Source organism: Cynocephalus volans, chromosome 5 (genome assembly GCF_027409185.1).
Source record: "Cynocephalus volans isolate mCynVol1 chromosome 5, mCynVol1.pri, whole genome shotgun sequence".
In the NCBI taxonomy this organism is placed as follows: Eukaryota; Metazoa; Chordata; class Mammalia; order Dermoptera; family Cynocephalidae; genus Cynocephalus; species Cynocephalus volans.
Window position 1 is genome coordinate 54330026 of NC_084464.1, and position 15297 is coordinate 54345322.

Sequence of the window (15297 nt, forward strand, 5' to 3'; positions counted from 1 at the left end):
CGGCTCACCTCCCGCCGGGCTCCCCTCCCCGCTGCCGTCGCCGCCCGCCCGGGATGGGACGCTGGCCTGCACGGCCTGGGCCGCAGCCCGAGGCCTGGAGCCGCTCCCTGCCCGGCACACGTTCCCACCCTCCCCCGCCGGGCCTCCAGGGATTTCGCTCCTCACCACTCACCTCCGTCCCCTGTCCCTGTGGCTTCACCCCTGACTCTCCTGTTACCCTGTCAAGTCATGCAGCCGTCTCCCTAACCTCTCCCCCTCGGCCTCCGTCCCTCCATGCCTCCCACTAACCTCCTTACCTACTTCTTCAACCCCTTGACTGTGCCCAGAAACCCCTCTTGTGGTCAAGTCACTTCCTCAGTTGTCACCAGCTCTCACCTGTCTCTATCTTCCCACCCCCCTCTTTTGATCCTGTCGCCCCTCAAGCCTTCCAACCCCCCGCTGCCTCCTTCCACACCTCTCCTCACCTGTTCCTATTATCCCTCACTGGTCTCCTCCACCTCTCCTTACCTGGGCTCCCAGATTCCCACACACACCTGGCTCACACCTTGCACAGTTACACATCAACACTTATATTCACCTCCCAACCACTTAGATACACACCTCTCTCTCTGTGTCTCTCTGTTTCTGTCACACTGGCACGGGTGTGCGCACACACGTCATTGGCCCCGCGCTCTTATACATGTGCACTCTGACGGATATTCACAAAAACCTCCTCCACAAGCCCTCTCTCTCACTATACACCTGTGCCTCCACAGACACACACACACACACACACACACACACACACACACACACACACACACACACACACACACACACGCGAAGGGGCCTGAGGCAGCAGTAATGGGGCAGCCAAGTTTGTCATGTTTGTGTTGTCCAACCCAGTCTGAGCTGAGTCCTCCAAGGCGGACAGTGGGAAGAATGTTGGACAGGGAGAGGCCGGTAACCCTCATTTATCCTCCTGCCTCCACTTTCCCTTTCCCCACTTCCTGTTCCTTTTACGTTTGCTCATCTACAAAATGGGAGCAGGACAAAAATTTTCCTCATCAGCGTACAGAATCCACTGTCACAGGACTGGAAGGCCCACCAGAGGTCACCCAGTGCAACTTCTTAAGGCTCCCTCCCCACCAGTTTAATTACTTCTTCAGTCTTGTCCTCAACCTGTCTCCTCCACCTTTATTCCAGAACCCCCATCCCTACCTCTCCCTTCATCCTACCATTGCCCTCACTGCCCTCCAATTCCTGATGCCCCATACACCACTTTGGCAGAAGGAGGGCAGAGTCCTGATACTCTGAAGTTGTATGGATTGCAGCTTGGTCATTTGAAGAAAAAGAGTGACGGCGTCCCTCCCCATGAAGATCCCATCTCCACATTTCCCCTGTGGCACACTGTGACCTGTTGAAGGTTGTTTCCATGCCTTCACATCACACGCTGCCCCTGGTATCAGAATGTCTAGACACAGGAGCCCTGGGAAATTATCCCATCCCAAGGAAAGACAGGTTTATGTAGTCCCCACCCCATATAGATATCTTTGCCACTTTCCTTCTCTCCCACTTCTCCCCCATTCCCAGTCTTCCTTCTTTCTCTTCTATCTGTGACTCTCCTGGGTCATTGTGAGGGCACAGCAATGTGCATGTAAAAAGTGCAGAGGGAAGAAGAGAGGAAAATATCCTGGTTCCCAATCCTGTCCTGGGTTGGCAGAGATCTCTGGAAGTCATCTCTTCTGGCCCCTTGCCTACACACATGCACATCACATAGAGACAGACACAAAAACACAAACACACACAGACTTACAGATATAGACACAAAGACATACAGACAGACTGACACAAGCACATACAGACACACAGACACAGAAAGACACACTGAGATACATACACACTCACACAGCCAGCTACATCCACAGATACACACACAGACATACAGATATCCACACACTTAACATTTCCCTGAATCACTCGTGCCTGGCTTTCCCTGCCCTCACTGTTGGGAAACTCTCCCTGATAGCCACCTTCCACCCCTCCTAATGAGACAAGAACTGTGTTCCTTCTTGTCAATTCCTGAGCAGACACAGAAAGGTGTGGTCAGGGGCACTCTCACCCCATACTCACCCAGACCTGCTGCTTCCTGTCACTCCTCCTGCCTTCTGCTAGGCTGCTCCCACTTCCCTGCTCCCCCAGTTCAGCCTGCCTCCGGCCCTCCGGACTGGCCCCTGTGAAATCCATGTCTTGAGTCCTTTGCCTCTGTTGAGCCCACCACTCACACCCTCGTTTCCCAACCTTGTGCCTGTGTCACTGGTCTCTGCTCCTTGCTGAGGACTGTGTGTACCTCTCAGCAGCTGCACCTTCCTCGGCTGCACACTGTCCTCAAGGGGCTATGGTGTATCTCCTCATTTTTTTTTTTTTTTTTTTTTTTTGATGATCACATCTCTGATGATTGATTAGCAGGTCACTCTGGCATGGGTCTCCCAGGGTTTACCCTTGGTCAGCAGGTCTTCCCTTCTCACAAAGCCTCCGATGCACAGCTCTATGGGCATTTTGTAGCACAGGGAAGGCGATGGGACCACAAATCTAGTCACTCAGAATGGTCCTTCTTGGCCCAGGTCTACTCACTACACAAGCATGGGTCCCAGGCTAGTATGTCCCCTTGGATAGCAAGTCTTCCCTACATTAGTTAGCATGTCTCTTGGATAAACGCTTTCCCCACAGTCTGTTCACAATCATTTTCCTCTCTTTTATTCATCAACATGTGTGTCCTGTTGCCGATTTTCACATTTCCAGTTTGTAGTTTGTATCTCCCTTCCACTGACCTCTACCCTGGTGTTTACACAACGCTTCCCCCAGGAACCCCTGGAGCATCTGCCCAGTGGGCCCAGGAAGGATGCCTGCCAGTAAAGTGGGGCTCCCCTCTTCCATCTCTGCAAGGGGGTCCTGGGTCTGCAGCCCATCCCCACTCACAGCCCCTCCCCATTCCCCCAGGTAGATGGCCCCCCCAGGGCAGGCCCTGCGGACACCCCTCCCTCGGGCGGCTGGCGGATGCAGTGCCTAGCGGCTGCCCTTAAGGACGAAACCAACATGAGTGGGGGAGGGGAGCAGGCCGACATCCTGCCGGCCAACTACGTGGTCAAGGATCGTTGGAAAGTGGTGAGTGACAGACCGGGAGGAGCAGAGAGAGGGGTTGGGGGGAGGGAGGAGAGGACCTGGAGATCTGCTAAAACAGGTGCCCTTCAGCGCTCCTGCCCTAAGAGGGAGGTGCCCCTGAACTCATTTGCATACTGCTTGCAGGTCATTATTTTTGCCTACACATGTGGACAATCGCTTTCTCCCAGTGCCTTCTCTCCAACCCTGTCCTCTCTCACTCCTTTCTCCGCTAGATCACGTTGGTCCTGCCCAGCCTAGAACAACTCCTGGTTGCATGTGTGGGGAGGAGGCGGGGGTGGGAGAAGGGCTCTTTCTCTGCTAGACCTCAGAGAAGGACAGTGAATGAGCATGTGTCCCTCGCTACCGCAGAAGACGGAAAGGCTTGGGTTTGGGGAAAGAGGCTCCGCATGCTGCTCCCAGCGCATACGCACTCCATCTTCTCTATCCACCCTCCTCCCCTCACCGGTTCCTGCGGCAGGTGCAACACGCCGAGACTCCATCTCCCAGCGTGCCTTGCGCCTCCGGCTCGGGACTGCAGGCTGTTCGGCCTGCTGGGAGTTGTAGTCCGAGCCTCCGAGGGGCTGTGGGCCTGGACGGGAGGGGGCACGAGAGGGTTGGGAGAATGGCAGTGTCTGGGGGCGGGACCTACTGTAAATCAGCCCCCATCCCACCCTTCTTTCTTTGCGTCGCTTACAGCGCTCTGGTGTCTTCTTGTCATTATGGGGGCAGGATGATGTGGGGCGGATTATGGGGCAGTAGCGTGGGAAGAACCAGAGTATGAGCTTGTGGGTCTGCACCAGAGTGGGGAGCCAGGAGAAAGACAGAATGACAGAGGTCAACTTTATACTGAGTCCCTGCGTGGCCGCCGGCGTGCTTTGGTTGGGGGAGGCTCAGCTCACCACAGGTGCGGGGTTGGAGAGGAGGGTGGGGCATGGGTGCAGGCGGGTCTCTACGGCAACAGCCACCGCCTAAAGGTCCAGGGAGGGAGGCAAAGGTGGTAGCGTTTTCAGAGATATCTCTGGGACATCTGTAGGTTGGGGAGGTGTGGTGTGGAGGGGGATGGAGAGGAGGAGACTCCTAGGGGTCTGAGAGATGAGGGAGGGGGCTGCTTATGTCCCAGAGGGCCTCTTCCTGAAAGGGAGAGTAACGGGACAGAATCTGGGGGAGAAGCCAGGGCAGTAATAAAAGGAATGAAGGTCGGGCAAAGTAAGAAGTGTTCCTCCAAGGCCCCCCAGGACCCCTGGCACAAGAGCTTAGTTTCTGGCAGATTGGAGGCAGAGTGATATTTACATTGAAGAGGTGCGAAAAAGACAATGTTCACACACTCACTGAGTTTAGACTTGAACTTTCTTGTGCTTTCTGAGGGAGGGAGTGGGAGTTGAGTGGGGAGAGAAATGGCAGGGGGGAGTTGGGGGGAGGGCGAGCATGCCGTCTTTGCCAGGCCTGCAGTCTCTCTTACCCCCACCCCTGGAGAACTAGGGAGGGTGGGGTGCCAGATACCTCCCTTCAGTCTATTCCCAGTGAAGGATGGGACTGAGACGGGAGGCAGAGCTCAGGAACCTGGAACAAACTGCCCAGAGATGGGCTGTAGCCAGGAGAAAAGGGCTCAGGGGCACTAGGTAAGGTATTTAAAAATAATATTCTATTCTTCTAAAGGGGTTCTTCTCAGAATAAGAATAACAAATAATAATAATAATAATGGTAGCAACTTAGCCTTTGTTTTGAGCATTTACTATTGCCAGGCACTGTACAAAATGCCTTACATGCTTTATCTCAACCACCTATGGAGTGGATTCTGTCATTATTCCCATTTCACAGGTGTGGCAACTAAGGCACAGAGATCAGTTAATTTGCCAGGTTTCCATGACTGGTAGGTGGGTCCAGATCTGTCTGACTGCTGGGCCAATGCAGTCACCCAAAATCAGCCCATCCAAGAATTAGGACCATAGAGCTGAAAAATTCTTTGTGACCAATTCTAGTCCATTTCTCTTCATTTTACAGAGGAGGAAAAGTGGAGGCTCAGAGAGTTTAAGAAACTCACTGCAGGTCACCCAGAGCTGAGCCAAGAAGCCAGGTCTCCTTCTGTCCACCTGAATGTTGGTCCTATTGTGTCATATTTCTCCTCTAGTTTAGGGAGGTCCTTAAGCAGGGGTTGGGATCATGAAAAAATTTAGGAGGAAGGAAGGAATAGGGTCTGTCAAAGGGAGATAGAGAATATTGCTGTTGCTGGGCTGCGAGCAGGGCTGCATTATGACTCTCGTAGGCCCTAGGTATTTTTGCCTTCATGGGCCCTTCCTCTGTAATAAAGTACCAAAAATTGTATTTTATGACTGCATTGGTATAAAAAGGAATATGTTGAGCCAACCCCGTGGCTCACTCGGGAGAGTGTGGCGCTGGGAGCGCAGAAGCGCAGCTGCTGCTGCGGGTTCGGATCCTATATAGGGATGGCTGGTGTGCTCACTGGCTGAGCGCGGTGCGGAAGACACCAAGCCAAGGGTTGAGATCCCCTTACCGGTCACAAAAAAGAAAATAAATAAATAAATAAATAAAATAAAATAATTAAAAGGAATATATTAATACTATATATTAAATTTCTCTTTGACCTAAAAGTCCATTTTTTCCTTTCTGATTTTAAAAGAAACTAAAACATTTTCATTGACCCCTGAAAATATCAGAGACCTAGTCACTGTGACTAATAGATAAGTCAGCCCTGGCTGTAGGGCAAAGGGAGGAGGGGTATTAGTTGAGTGGGTGGGTGCAGATGCACAGCTCCCCACCCTGGGGGGGCAGGGTCTGTAATGGGTACGGGGTGGGTGGATAAGGAGGGGACTAAGGAAGGAGAAATAGGCTCTGTTTGGTAATGAAGTCCTTGGAGAAATATCCTTGGGCTCCCCGGGAAAATGGGCTAGGTGTTATAAATGTCTTGGCTGTCCCGGGCCTTCCTTCCTTTTCCCCAGCAAGGATTTTGGAGCCCGGCAGATCTGGGTTTGAATCTCAGCATTCACGCTTTTAATGCCAATGTGGTATGCAGTTCCTATAACATTGTGGATTCTGTATCAGTGTGGGTTCTGCATCAGATTGCCTGGGTTTACTTATGTGAAACCTGGCTTTGCTGTTTACTAGTCGTGTGACCTGGGGCAAGGTACTGCATGTCCTGTGCCTCAGTTTTCCTTCTGTGCAAAATGGGGAATCATATGACCTTCCTCACCTGTGCTGCTGGGAGTCTTGGGGATCGACTGAGATGATGTCTGTGAGATGTGGTTGTTGTTCCTGTCCCCTTGCCCTTTCCTCTGTGCTCACACACAGCAAACCATAAAGGAATCTAGAAGATGGCAGCATCGCCCCTGAGTTTAAAGTTCCCCAGAGGAAGACATGCCACTGTTTGTTTCCCTTGAGTGTGAGTCCGTCTCCTAGTTTTGAAATCCTTCCAGAGCCTGACTTTAACTTTTTTCTCAAGTGGAAAGGGACTCTGGTGTCTCACTGTTCTTCCTCCTTCCCTTTTCCTGTCTCCTTCCTCATCACAAGAACCTTCAAATTCCCACCCAGCCTTCCACTTCTCTTCTAAGTCTTCTCTTCCTCCTTCTCTCTTTCTGGAGTGGTTTCAATAGTAACCTGCTGGGAACTCCCAGTCCTCCAGCTCTGTCCTGTCCTCTTCCTCCCTCCACTCCCAGGTTTCAGCAGCCATTAAACAATTGCTGGGCATTTGAGTGCTGAATAAACGCTAAGGGAAGGGCTCAGAAATGCAGGAGGCTTAGAGTCAGGAGTTTGCAGGTTGGTGAGCTACATGCCAACAGGACATAATGAGGACTCAGGAAGCTGCTCAGAAAAGGGCGGCCACCTATGAGGGCAGGCTCCCTGAGTAGGTGAGAATCAACTGTACCTGTTTCTTTTCTTTCTTTTTCTTTTTCTTTTCTTTTTTTTGTTTTTTGGCAGCTGTCCGGTTATGGGGATCTGAACCCTTGAGCTTGGTGTTATTAGCACCATGCTCTACCGAGCGAGTTAACCGGCGAGCCCCACACTGCCTCTTTCTTAAGCCAAATGAGTCCTAATTTAGAACTCAGCAACTTTTCCCTGCTCCCGCATCACTTGCACCAGCACCCTCACCCTCCCAGCCCTCTGCACCTCTGAGTTGAAATGGTTTTGATCCCTGCCTGTAGTTCATCTCCCCTGCCAGTTCCTCCTCCATCACAGCTCTCCTCTCTGCCTTTCTCACTGCCTGCTCTGGGAGGCTGAAGGAGGAGGGGCGAGAAGGTCAGAGCATGGCTCCTTTGTCCTCCAGAGCTCCATTCCCGCCATGCTCCCACAGTGCCCCCTGCCCTGGAGAGGAAGCTCACCCTGGTTTTGGGAGTGATGTGAGTTTCAGCAGTGGGGATGATCTGTGAACACCCTTTGTCGAGTCCCCTCCCCCAGATATTCTCCCTCTGGTGACATCTTTCAGGAGACTGCTAACCCCAGGAAGCGCCTGCTTGCCTGAGGGATCCATCCACCCTGAGGTTGGGAGGTCCTGGAATTGGTTTTCCTTCTGCATGGGGGTTGCTCAGTCTAGGCAGGGGGTGGGGAGAGCATGATATTTGTTGTCCTTTCAGAGAAGAAAAAAGTCCAGGATGGTCCATTATCTCTTCAGAATCCTACTACATAGGCTTGTCTCCATGTGTACATGTATACATGTGTACATGGAGACATACTCTTTCCTCCCTCCCTGACATCTGGCCCTGTGTGTGTGTGTGTGTGTGTGTGTGTGTGTGTGTGTATGGATGGTTGTACACCCATGGGTTGAGCTGTCTACCTTGGTGCACTAGGAGAGGAGGTGGGGTCACTGATGCAGTGGGGCAAGGAAGGGATACTGCCCCCATCAATGAAGGATGCAGCTCAGCAGTGGGTGGGACAAGGAGCTGTTTAGCCTCATTCCTGAGTACCCCCTCTCCCCTCATCTCCACAGCTGAAAAAGATCGGGGGTGGGGGCTTTGGTGAGATCTATGAGGCCATGGACCTGCTGACCAGGGAGAACGTGGCCCTCAAGGTGGAGTCAGCCCAGCAGCCCAAGCAGGTCCTCAAGATGGAGGTGGCCGTGCTCAAAAAGTTGCAAGGTGTGGGCCTAGGGCAGGGGATGGGAGGGAAGAGGTGATGGAGCCAGGGGCTGAGAGTGTGAGGGGCAAGAGGCTGGGTTGGCAACGGCAGGGTGAGATGGGTGTATGGCATAAGGGGGGTGATGGAGCCGGAGTCTCAGAGAGGTGGTGGGGCTAAGGATGGGGGCAGGTGATGGGAGAGGCATGCATGGAGCTCGGTCTGGGGGGACCAGCAATCAAGAGTACACCAGGAGCCCCTCTTAGGGTTGGAAGTGAGGAAGAAAGAGAAAGAGTTGAGAGACCTTTGTCTGTGCCCCCAGGGAAGGACCACGTGTGCAGGTTCATTGGCTGTGGCAGGAATGAGAAGTTTAACTACGTAGTGATGCAGCTCCAGGTGAGCCCTGAGACCTGTCCTCCCTCCCCTTTCCCCCATGTGCCCGGGCTGCGACTCGGGGAGGGGCACTGTGGCCCCAGGATGAGTGAGGAGTGGGCACAACCCTTTGTGGGCGAGGCTTGGCAGAACATCACAGTGGTGGTGGGGATGGCAGCTGAGGCGCGGCTGCCCCCACTGCAGGGACGGAACCTGGCCGACCTGCGTCGCAGCCAGCCACGAGGCACCTTCACACTGAGCACCACCTTGCGGCTGGGCAAGCAGATCCTGGAATCCATCGAGGCCATCCACTCTGTGGGCTTCCTGCACCGTGACATCAAGCCAGTGAGCACTGCCCTCCACCCCCGACTTCTGCCCCTGCATCCCCTCCTCCAAAGCACACACCCTGCCCTTCTCCACAACAGTGGTTGGCACGGGACAGCCTCTTCCACCTGAACCCCTCCTGCTCTCCATCCCAAGCCCCTCTCCTCCTCTCCCTGCTTCTTGGAGCATTGCTCCTGCCTGTCCATGCCCTGTCCTCTGCTCTTTCCTTCTCCCTGTCCCTCTCTCCTAACCTGAATAGCCCTTGAACCTAGAAAGGAGAAGGTGTTGGGGGAGGAGGGAAGGATTGAGGCAAAGGGACTGAGGGGCTGGGGCTTGGTAAGGAATTCCAAGTAGCTGATTTTGTGGCATCTTGGATCTTGATGCTAGAAAAAGCCTCACATTTAAAGGAATGAAAACTGGGCTGGCTGGTTAGCTCAGTTGGTTAGAGTGCAGCCTTACAACACCAAGGTCATGAGTTCAGATCCCTATATTGTCCTGCCACAAAAAATAAATAAATAAGTAAAGAGATGAAAACTGAGGCCCAAAAAGGTTAGTTGAATGGCCCAAGGATACGCAGCAATAGCAATGCAGGCCTGCTGCCTTAGAGCAGGACAGTTACACCAAACCACACTGCCCTGCTGGGTAGTCCCCAGGATCCAGAGCTGGACAGACCTGGGTTCAAACCCAGGGTCATCACTTCCCAGGTGATCTCAGAGAAGCTCCCTAGCCTCTTTGACCTTCAGTTTCCTCATCTCAAAAATGAGAATAATCACACCTGTCCCTCAGATGAGATACTGTGGCCAGCTGCACACATGGGAGTGCTGACGTTTTCCTCATATGGGAGTGTACATGGGCTGAGTGGCCTCATCCAGCTGTAGCACTGTTTCTTGGTACCCCTTGAGGTGGGCCAGGTGTGGTTGGATTCCCTGGGCTCACAGCTGTTGTCTTCCCCAGTCAAACTTTGCCATGGGCAGGCTCCCCTCCACCTACAGAAAGTGCTACATGCTGGACTTCGGGCTGGCCCGGCAGTACACCAACACCACTGGGGACGTTCGGCCCGTGAGTACACCACACATGGGACACCCACACGTGGGCAGTGGGCAGGATCTGGAGGCAGGTTTAGGACTGGGAGGTGAGAGAACAGGTCCCAGGGGTGTGTGTCAGGCCTATTCCCAATCAGGTCTCTATGAGGGTTGGGGGTGGGGGAGGTGGTCAGGGTTAAGGCAGGCAGAGCTAGGCTTGGGAGCAGGTTTGCAATGTGGCTGAGGTCAGGGGGTAGTGGGTGAGGTTCCTGGTGGTGGTCTCTCCTCTGTAGCCTCGGAATGTGGCCGGGTTTCGAGGGACTGTTCGCTATGCCTCAGTCAATGCCCACAAGAACCGGGTAAGTGGCAAAGCCTGGGTTGAGGGATGTGGGGGAAGAATGGGCAAGGTCAGGGGTAGAGTACACAGCTGGAGAAGGGGGTAGAGTGGTAAGTTGATATCAAAGGCAGGGGGTGGGAAATGAGGCAGGGTCTGGGATCTGTCCCCCCAGAGACACTGGGTTGGATGAAGTCTCCAATGTTGGCTCTCCTTGACTTCAACTTTTTCCTTTTTTTCTTGGATCCCACCCTTTCTGTTCCCACTGCAAATCACTGTGGAGGGAGAAAGCATAGGCAGAAGTTTTGGCTGTGGGATTCTGCGTGTGTTGGAGGGTCAGGGAAGGACCTGAGAGAGGTGGGTGACTCCATTCCCTCCCCTCAGGAGATGGGCCGCCATGATGACCTGTGGTCCCTCTTCTACATGCTGGTGGAGTTTGCAGTGGGCCAGCTGCCCTGGAGGAAGATTAAGGACAAGGTGAGCCCCACACAGCTGGGTCTGAGGAGGCAGGGGGGTGGGGGCAGCTGGGGCTCCATCTCCCGTGCCCTCTTGCCTCCAGGAGCAGGTAGGGATGATCAAGGAGAAATATGAGCACCGCATGCTGCTGAAGCATATGCCCTCAGAGTTCCACCTCTTCCTGGACCACATCGCCAGCCTCGACTACTTCACCAAGCCCGATTACCAGGTGGGAGCCTGCCACACCGCTCCTGCACCCCTAGACACCACTCCTGCCCAGGCCCAGCACCCCTGCCAGCTTGCCCCTGAGCATCTCCATCTGGCCTTCTAACTGCACCAGACTGTTTTGTAATCTTGTAAACAGTAGTCTCAGCTAAGATTTATCAAGAGCTTACCCTGCTCTCAGGGCTTTTCATGCATTAACTGTGAGGAGCACAGATAGTGTCAGGCACACAGTAGGCACCCAATTAAGTGGCCCTGTCAGCAGGGAGAACCTGCCCAGGATTCTAGAAAGAGCCAAGTCAGAAGTGTAATGGTCTGGGGGGCCTCAGAGGGTCTATAGCTGTCTGCCATCTCCTGAACACAGAGCCCCAGTTGCTGGCAGAAGCGCCCTCCATCTTGGCTCAGTCTCATGGGGTCCCCCCGACCACACAGCTGGGAACATCCCCTATGCTGGGTCCTGTGCTGGCTGCTGGGAATGTCCCCCACGCTGGGCCCCAGCTGGGTGCTATGCTGGATGCTAGTGTTGGCAGATAGGCCTGTGAACAGTTTAAACCAATGCACTGTGCCCAGTGATGAGTGAGTGGAAGGGAAGCTCAGGGGCAGGGGATGAGACTCAGGCCTCAGAGTGGGGAGAGTGAGTGGGAGTGGCACCCCAGCAGAGGCAGCAGCCTGTGCAGAGTCATGACCCATGTGGTGGGCTTGGGAAACTCCCAGTGGTTCAGGGAAATGTCAGAGGAGACTGGGAATGGTAATCAGGGGACTGTGTCCACCCAGTGGGGCTTAATCCAAGATGCTGATTTATGTGCTGATTTGTATATCATGTACATGTTTTTGTTTAAAACCAACATGCCCTTCTTCTTCCAGTGCCCCCTCTAGGCCCATCCCTGTCCTGGAAGGCCCCTCTCTTCCCCCTGCAATCCCAGCAACTGCCCCTTCCTCCTAGCTAGCCCTGGGGTCACCTCTCTGTCCTCCTGCCACCTCCACCCCCTGCAGTTGATCATGTCGGTGTTTGAGAACAGCATGAAGGAACGGGGCATCGCCGAGAATGAGGCCTTTGACTGGGAGAAGGCAGGCACAGATGCCCTCCTGTCCACAAGCACCTCCACCCCGCCCCAGCAGAACACCCGGCAGACGGCCGCCATGTTTGGGTGAGTCTTGGTGGGGGCGATGGTGGAATGGGGCAGCTGACCCCTGCTGCTACCCTAAAAGCCAGCCTGCTCTTCCTCTTCCTACCCAGACACACTTGGATGTCTCTCTTATTCTTGCTGCTCAACAGTGGAATTCTGGAACTTTGGGAAATTTTGCCAAATCTCCACCCTCAATCTGGGCACAGAGTGGGCATCCTCCTCATTTGGACTTTTTGAACTTAGTGGGTCCCCTGGGGAGCAGGAAAGCCTAAGTGAAAGTACCTGAGCCCCACAGTTTGTCCCTTTCTCATCACTCATATACATTAATCTAATGAACATGTCTTGAGGCTGTACACCTAGATACCATAGGGGCTCAGAGGAAAAAGTTACAGCTCCTGCCCTAAAAATGCTCTCAGCTAAGTCTATGATATTTGTAATCAAGGGATCAGCAATTTTAGAATTATGAGACAGGAACAAAGACAGAGGTGGCCCAGGGAGGGGCTGGAATGAGAAGGGGCTCCCCACCCAGCTCCAGGAGCAAGTCACAGAGAGGTGGGCAGAGGCCCCAGGAGACACATTGAGAAGGGAGACTCAGCACTACTTGCCAGCACATTACGGTGCCCAGTTCTGTAAAGACACTACTCAAGGATCTCCAAAGTGATTCTTCTTTTTAGCCATTCCTGGGTCTAAAGGAAGTCAGGCAGTGAATGCCACTGGAAATTTGGCAGGGCCTCAAAAAACAGCAGGATCTCCCAAGATAGAGCTAGATGGGTGATGTGCCAGTCCCCAGTGGCCACATCTCCTTGTAGCCCCTGCCAATTTGAGGGTGGTCTGGTCTCAGAGGCTCTGTGGGCCAGGGGTGGTGATGGCCCAGGGACACTCCCACCCCTGCTGGGATCTCCTCTGGGCCCACTCCCATGCATGGTCTCTAGGGTGCTGCTAGGAGGGGCCTTGGGAGGAGAGCACTCCGCTGCCAGCCTTGCCCATGGCCTCCTCCTGGCCTCTCCAGGGTGGTCAACGTAACACCAGTGCCCGGGGACCTGCTCCGGGAGAACACCGAGGACGTGCTACAGGGCGAGCACCTGAGTGACCAGGAGAATGCACCCCCAATCCTGCCCGGGAGGCCCCCTGAGGGGCTGGGCCCCAGCCCTCACCCTGCCCCTCACCCAGGGGTTCCTGAAGCTGAAGTCTGGGAGGAGACAGATGTCAACCGGAACAAACTCCGGATCAACATCGGCAAAGTAACTGCAGCCAGGGAGAAGGGTGTGGGTGGCCTTTCCCTTCACCCTCGAGTCTCGCCCTGTCCTCTTGATGCCCTCTCCCCAGCCATCCATCTGCCTGCCTTGCCTCCGTGTCCTTGCCCTGTCTCAGGGTCATCATCGTCCCTCTCTCTCCTTCACCCTGAGGAAACTGCCTGACCCACAGCCGCCGTGCCAGCCCCAGCTCATGGCACTCCCCTCTCCTGCAGACTCCCTGTGTGGACGAGGAGCAGAGCCGAGGTGTGGGGGTCCCCAGCTCCCCAGTGCGTGCCCCCCCAGACTCCCCAACAACCCCAGTCCGTTCTCTGCGATACCGGAGGGTCAACAGCCCCGAGTCAGAGAGGCTCTCCACAGCGGATGGGCGGGTGGAGCTGCATGAGAGGAGGTGGGTCTGGGGCTAGGGGATGATTAAGGGCCCTGAGGTCCCCTCTGCCTTCACATGGCTGGTCTGAAGGAAAGGTCAAATGTGAAGCAGAGGTTGGGGGAACCTGGAAAGTGTTGAGAGGGTTATACTTGGGCCTGGAGTCAGGGCCTGGGGGAGAGGGATGGGAGATCCAGAGAGGTCCCAGTTCATTCCAGGAAAGGGTGTGGGGGAGGAGGACAGGCCATAGGAGCGACAGACTGGGTCTCTGGGACCCTAGGCCCAGGAGGGGGTGAGGGGTGAGTTGTGGGTGGGCATGCTTCCAGAACCTCTTTTCCCAGAGACTAATTACAGGTGCCTCAAGAGCAGCCAAGGTAGGACCCTGATTCCCTTCAGCTTTGGGGGATGGGGCTGGAAGAAGGGGTTGGGGAATTACTGGAGGAGAGGACAGGCTATGTTTTGGGGGTCAGGGCTGAGGGACCTGAAGTCAGAGAGGGAAGAGGACCATCAGGAACCTGGCTGGTGAGAGGGAGTGTTGGAGAGTTTGGAACCTAGGAGAGCCTTTAGGAGGGGGGAGGATGGGAGGATGGTTGGGTGACCATGGGTGGTGGGTGGCCAGCAGGGGCCAAGACCAGATCCCCACTGGAGCTGCTGGTGGGTGAGAGAGTGTCAGGTGGGAGAGGTCCCTGAAAGATATTACCACCTTCCCTCGGCCTCTGAGTGAGGCTTTACTCCACAGTAGGCCTGGGACCTTCTCTGTACCAGGGATGGGGTCTCTCCCTAAGACCCAGCCCTGGGTGGAGGCAGGAGGATCCTCTCTGGTACCCACTCAGTGTGTCTCCAAGTAACCTACCTCAGCCATGGCCTCTGTGCTAGATTCTGCCCCAAACTGTACTCCACCTTTGGGATGGGGCAAACTGCTACTTTGGGGTGTGGAGATGTCTAAGACTGGGATGTGACAGCCGTCACTCACACACTCACACAGGTTGGCCTACCTGGGACTGAAGACCCCATTTTCATCCATAGTAGCCTGGAGTCCCTCAGCATGGAAGTTCTGGAATGGAGAAATGAGGAAGGGCAGTTTGGAAGGGATACGAGTGGAGAAGAGAGGTGGGAGATGCCCTGAACAAGACAGTCTAGAAGAGCTGCCTGCTTTTAGGGAACAATAATCAAATTAGTTTGGCTCATGGTGACCCCTAGTTTCAGGAAAGGTGAGGAAAGGAAAGGGCCAAGGAGAGACTTTCTGGAATATAAGGTTTGGGATCTCATACAGCAGAAGGTTTGGAGGGGCTCGGGGGCAGCTGGGTGCGGGAGACAGTATGAAGCAGATGGGGTTTGGGTTTCCTACCTCTCTCTCCCCTGTGAGACACACACATACACACAAACCAGTTCCCCCCACCCCCACTCCTTCCTTTGCACCCCCTTCCCCTCCTTTATCTCCGTCAAAACAAACTGTGCTCTCAGGAAAGGAAGTGATATTAGCCATTTACATGGGAGTATAATACAAGACCCCCGGTGCCCTCGCACAGGGGTGTTTTATTTTAAGCCTTATTAACAAATGTGTAGAGTCAGAGTCGGCAGGTCCATGTAGGCTGGGGCAGGAGTATTTTGAGAA

General features: G+C 54.3%; 1 protein-coding gene across 1 annotated transcript in view; it reads left to right on the forward strand.

Moving 5' to 3' along the window:
• Positions 1-3036: 3036 nt before the first annotated feature.
• Positions 3037-15297, forward strand: part of TTBK1 (tau tubulin kinase 1) — a 34159-nt gene continuing 21898 nt past the window's right edge. The window contains exons 1-11 of the mRNA XM_063097992.1: positions 3037-3144; positions 8081-8228; positions 8528-8601; positions 8782-8922; positions 9856-9960; positions 10217-10282; positions 10642-10734; positions 10817-10942; positions 11929-12083; positions 13072-13303; positions 13531-13706. Of these exons, the coding sequence (XP_062954062.1) occupies positions 3037-3144; positions 8081-8228; positions 8528-8601; positions 8782-8922; positions 9856-9960; positions 10217-10282; positions 10642-10734; positions 10817-10942; positions 11929-12083; positions 13072-13303; positions 13531-13706 (1424 nt within the window). The remainder of the gene's footprint in view (positions 3145-8080; positions 8229-8527; positions 8602-8781; positions 8923-9855; positions 9961-10216; positions 10283-10641; positions 10735-10816; positions 10943-11928; positions 12084-13071; positions 13304-13530; positions 13707-15297) is intronic.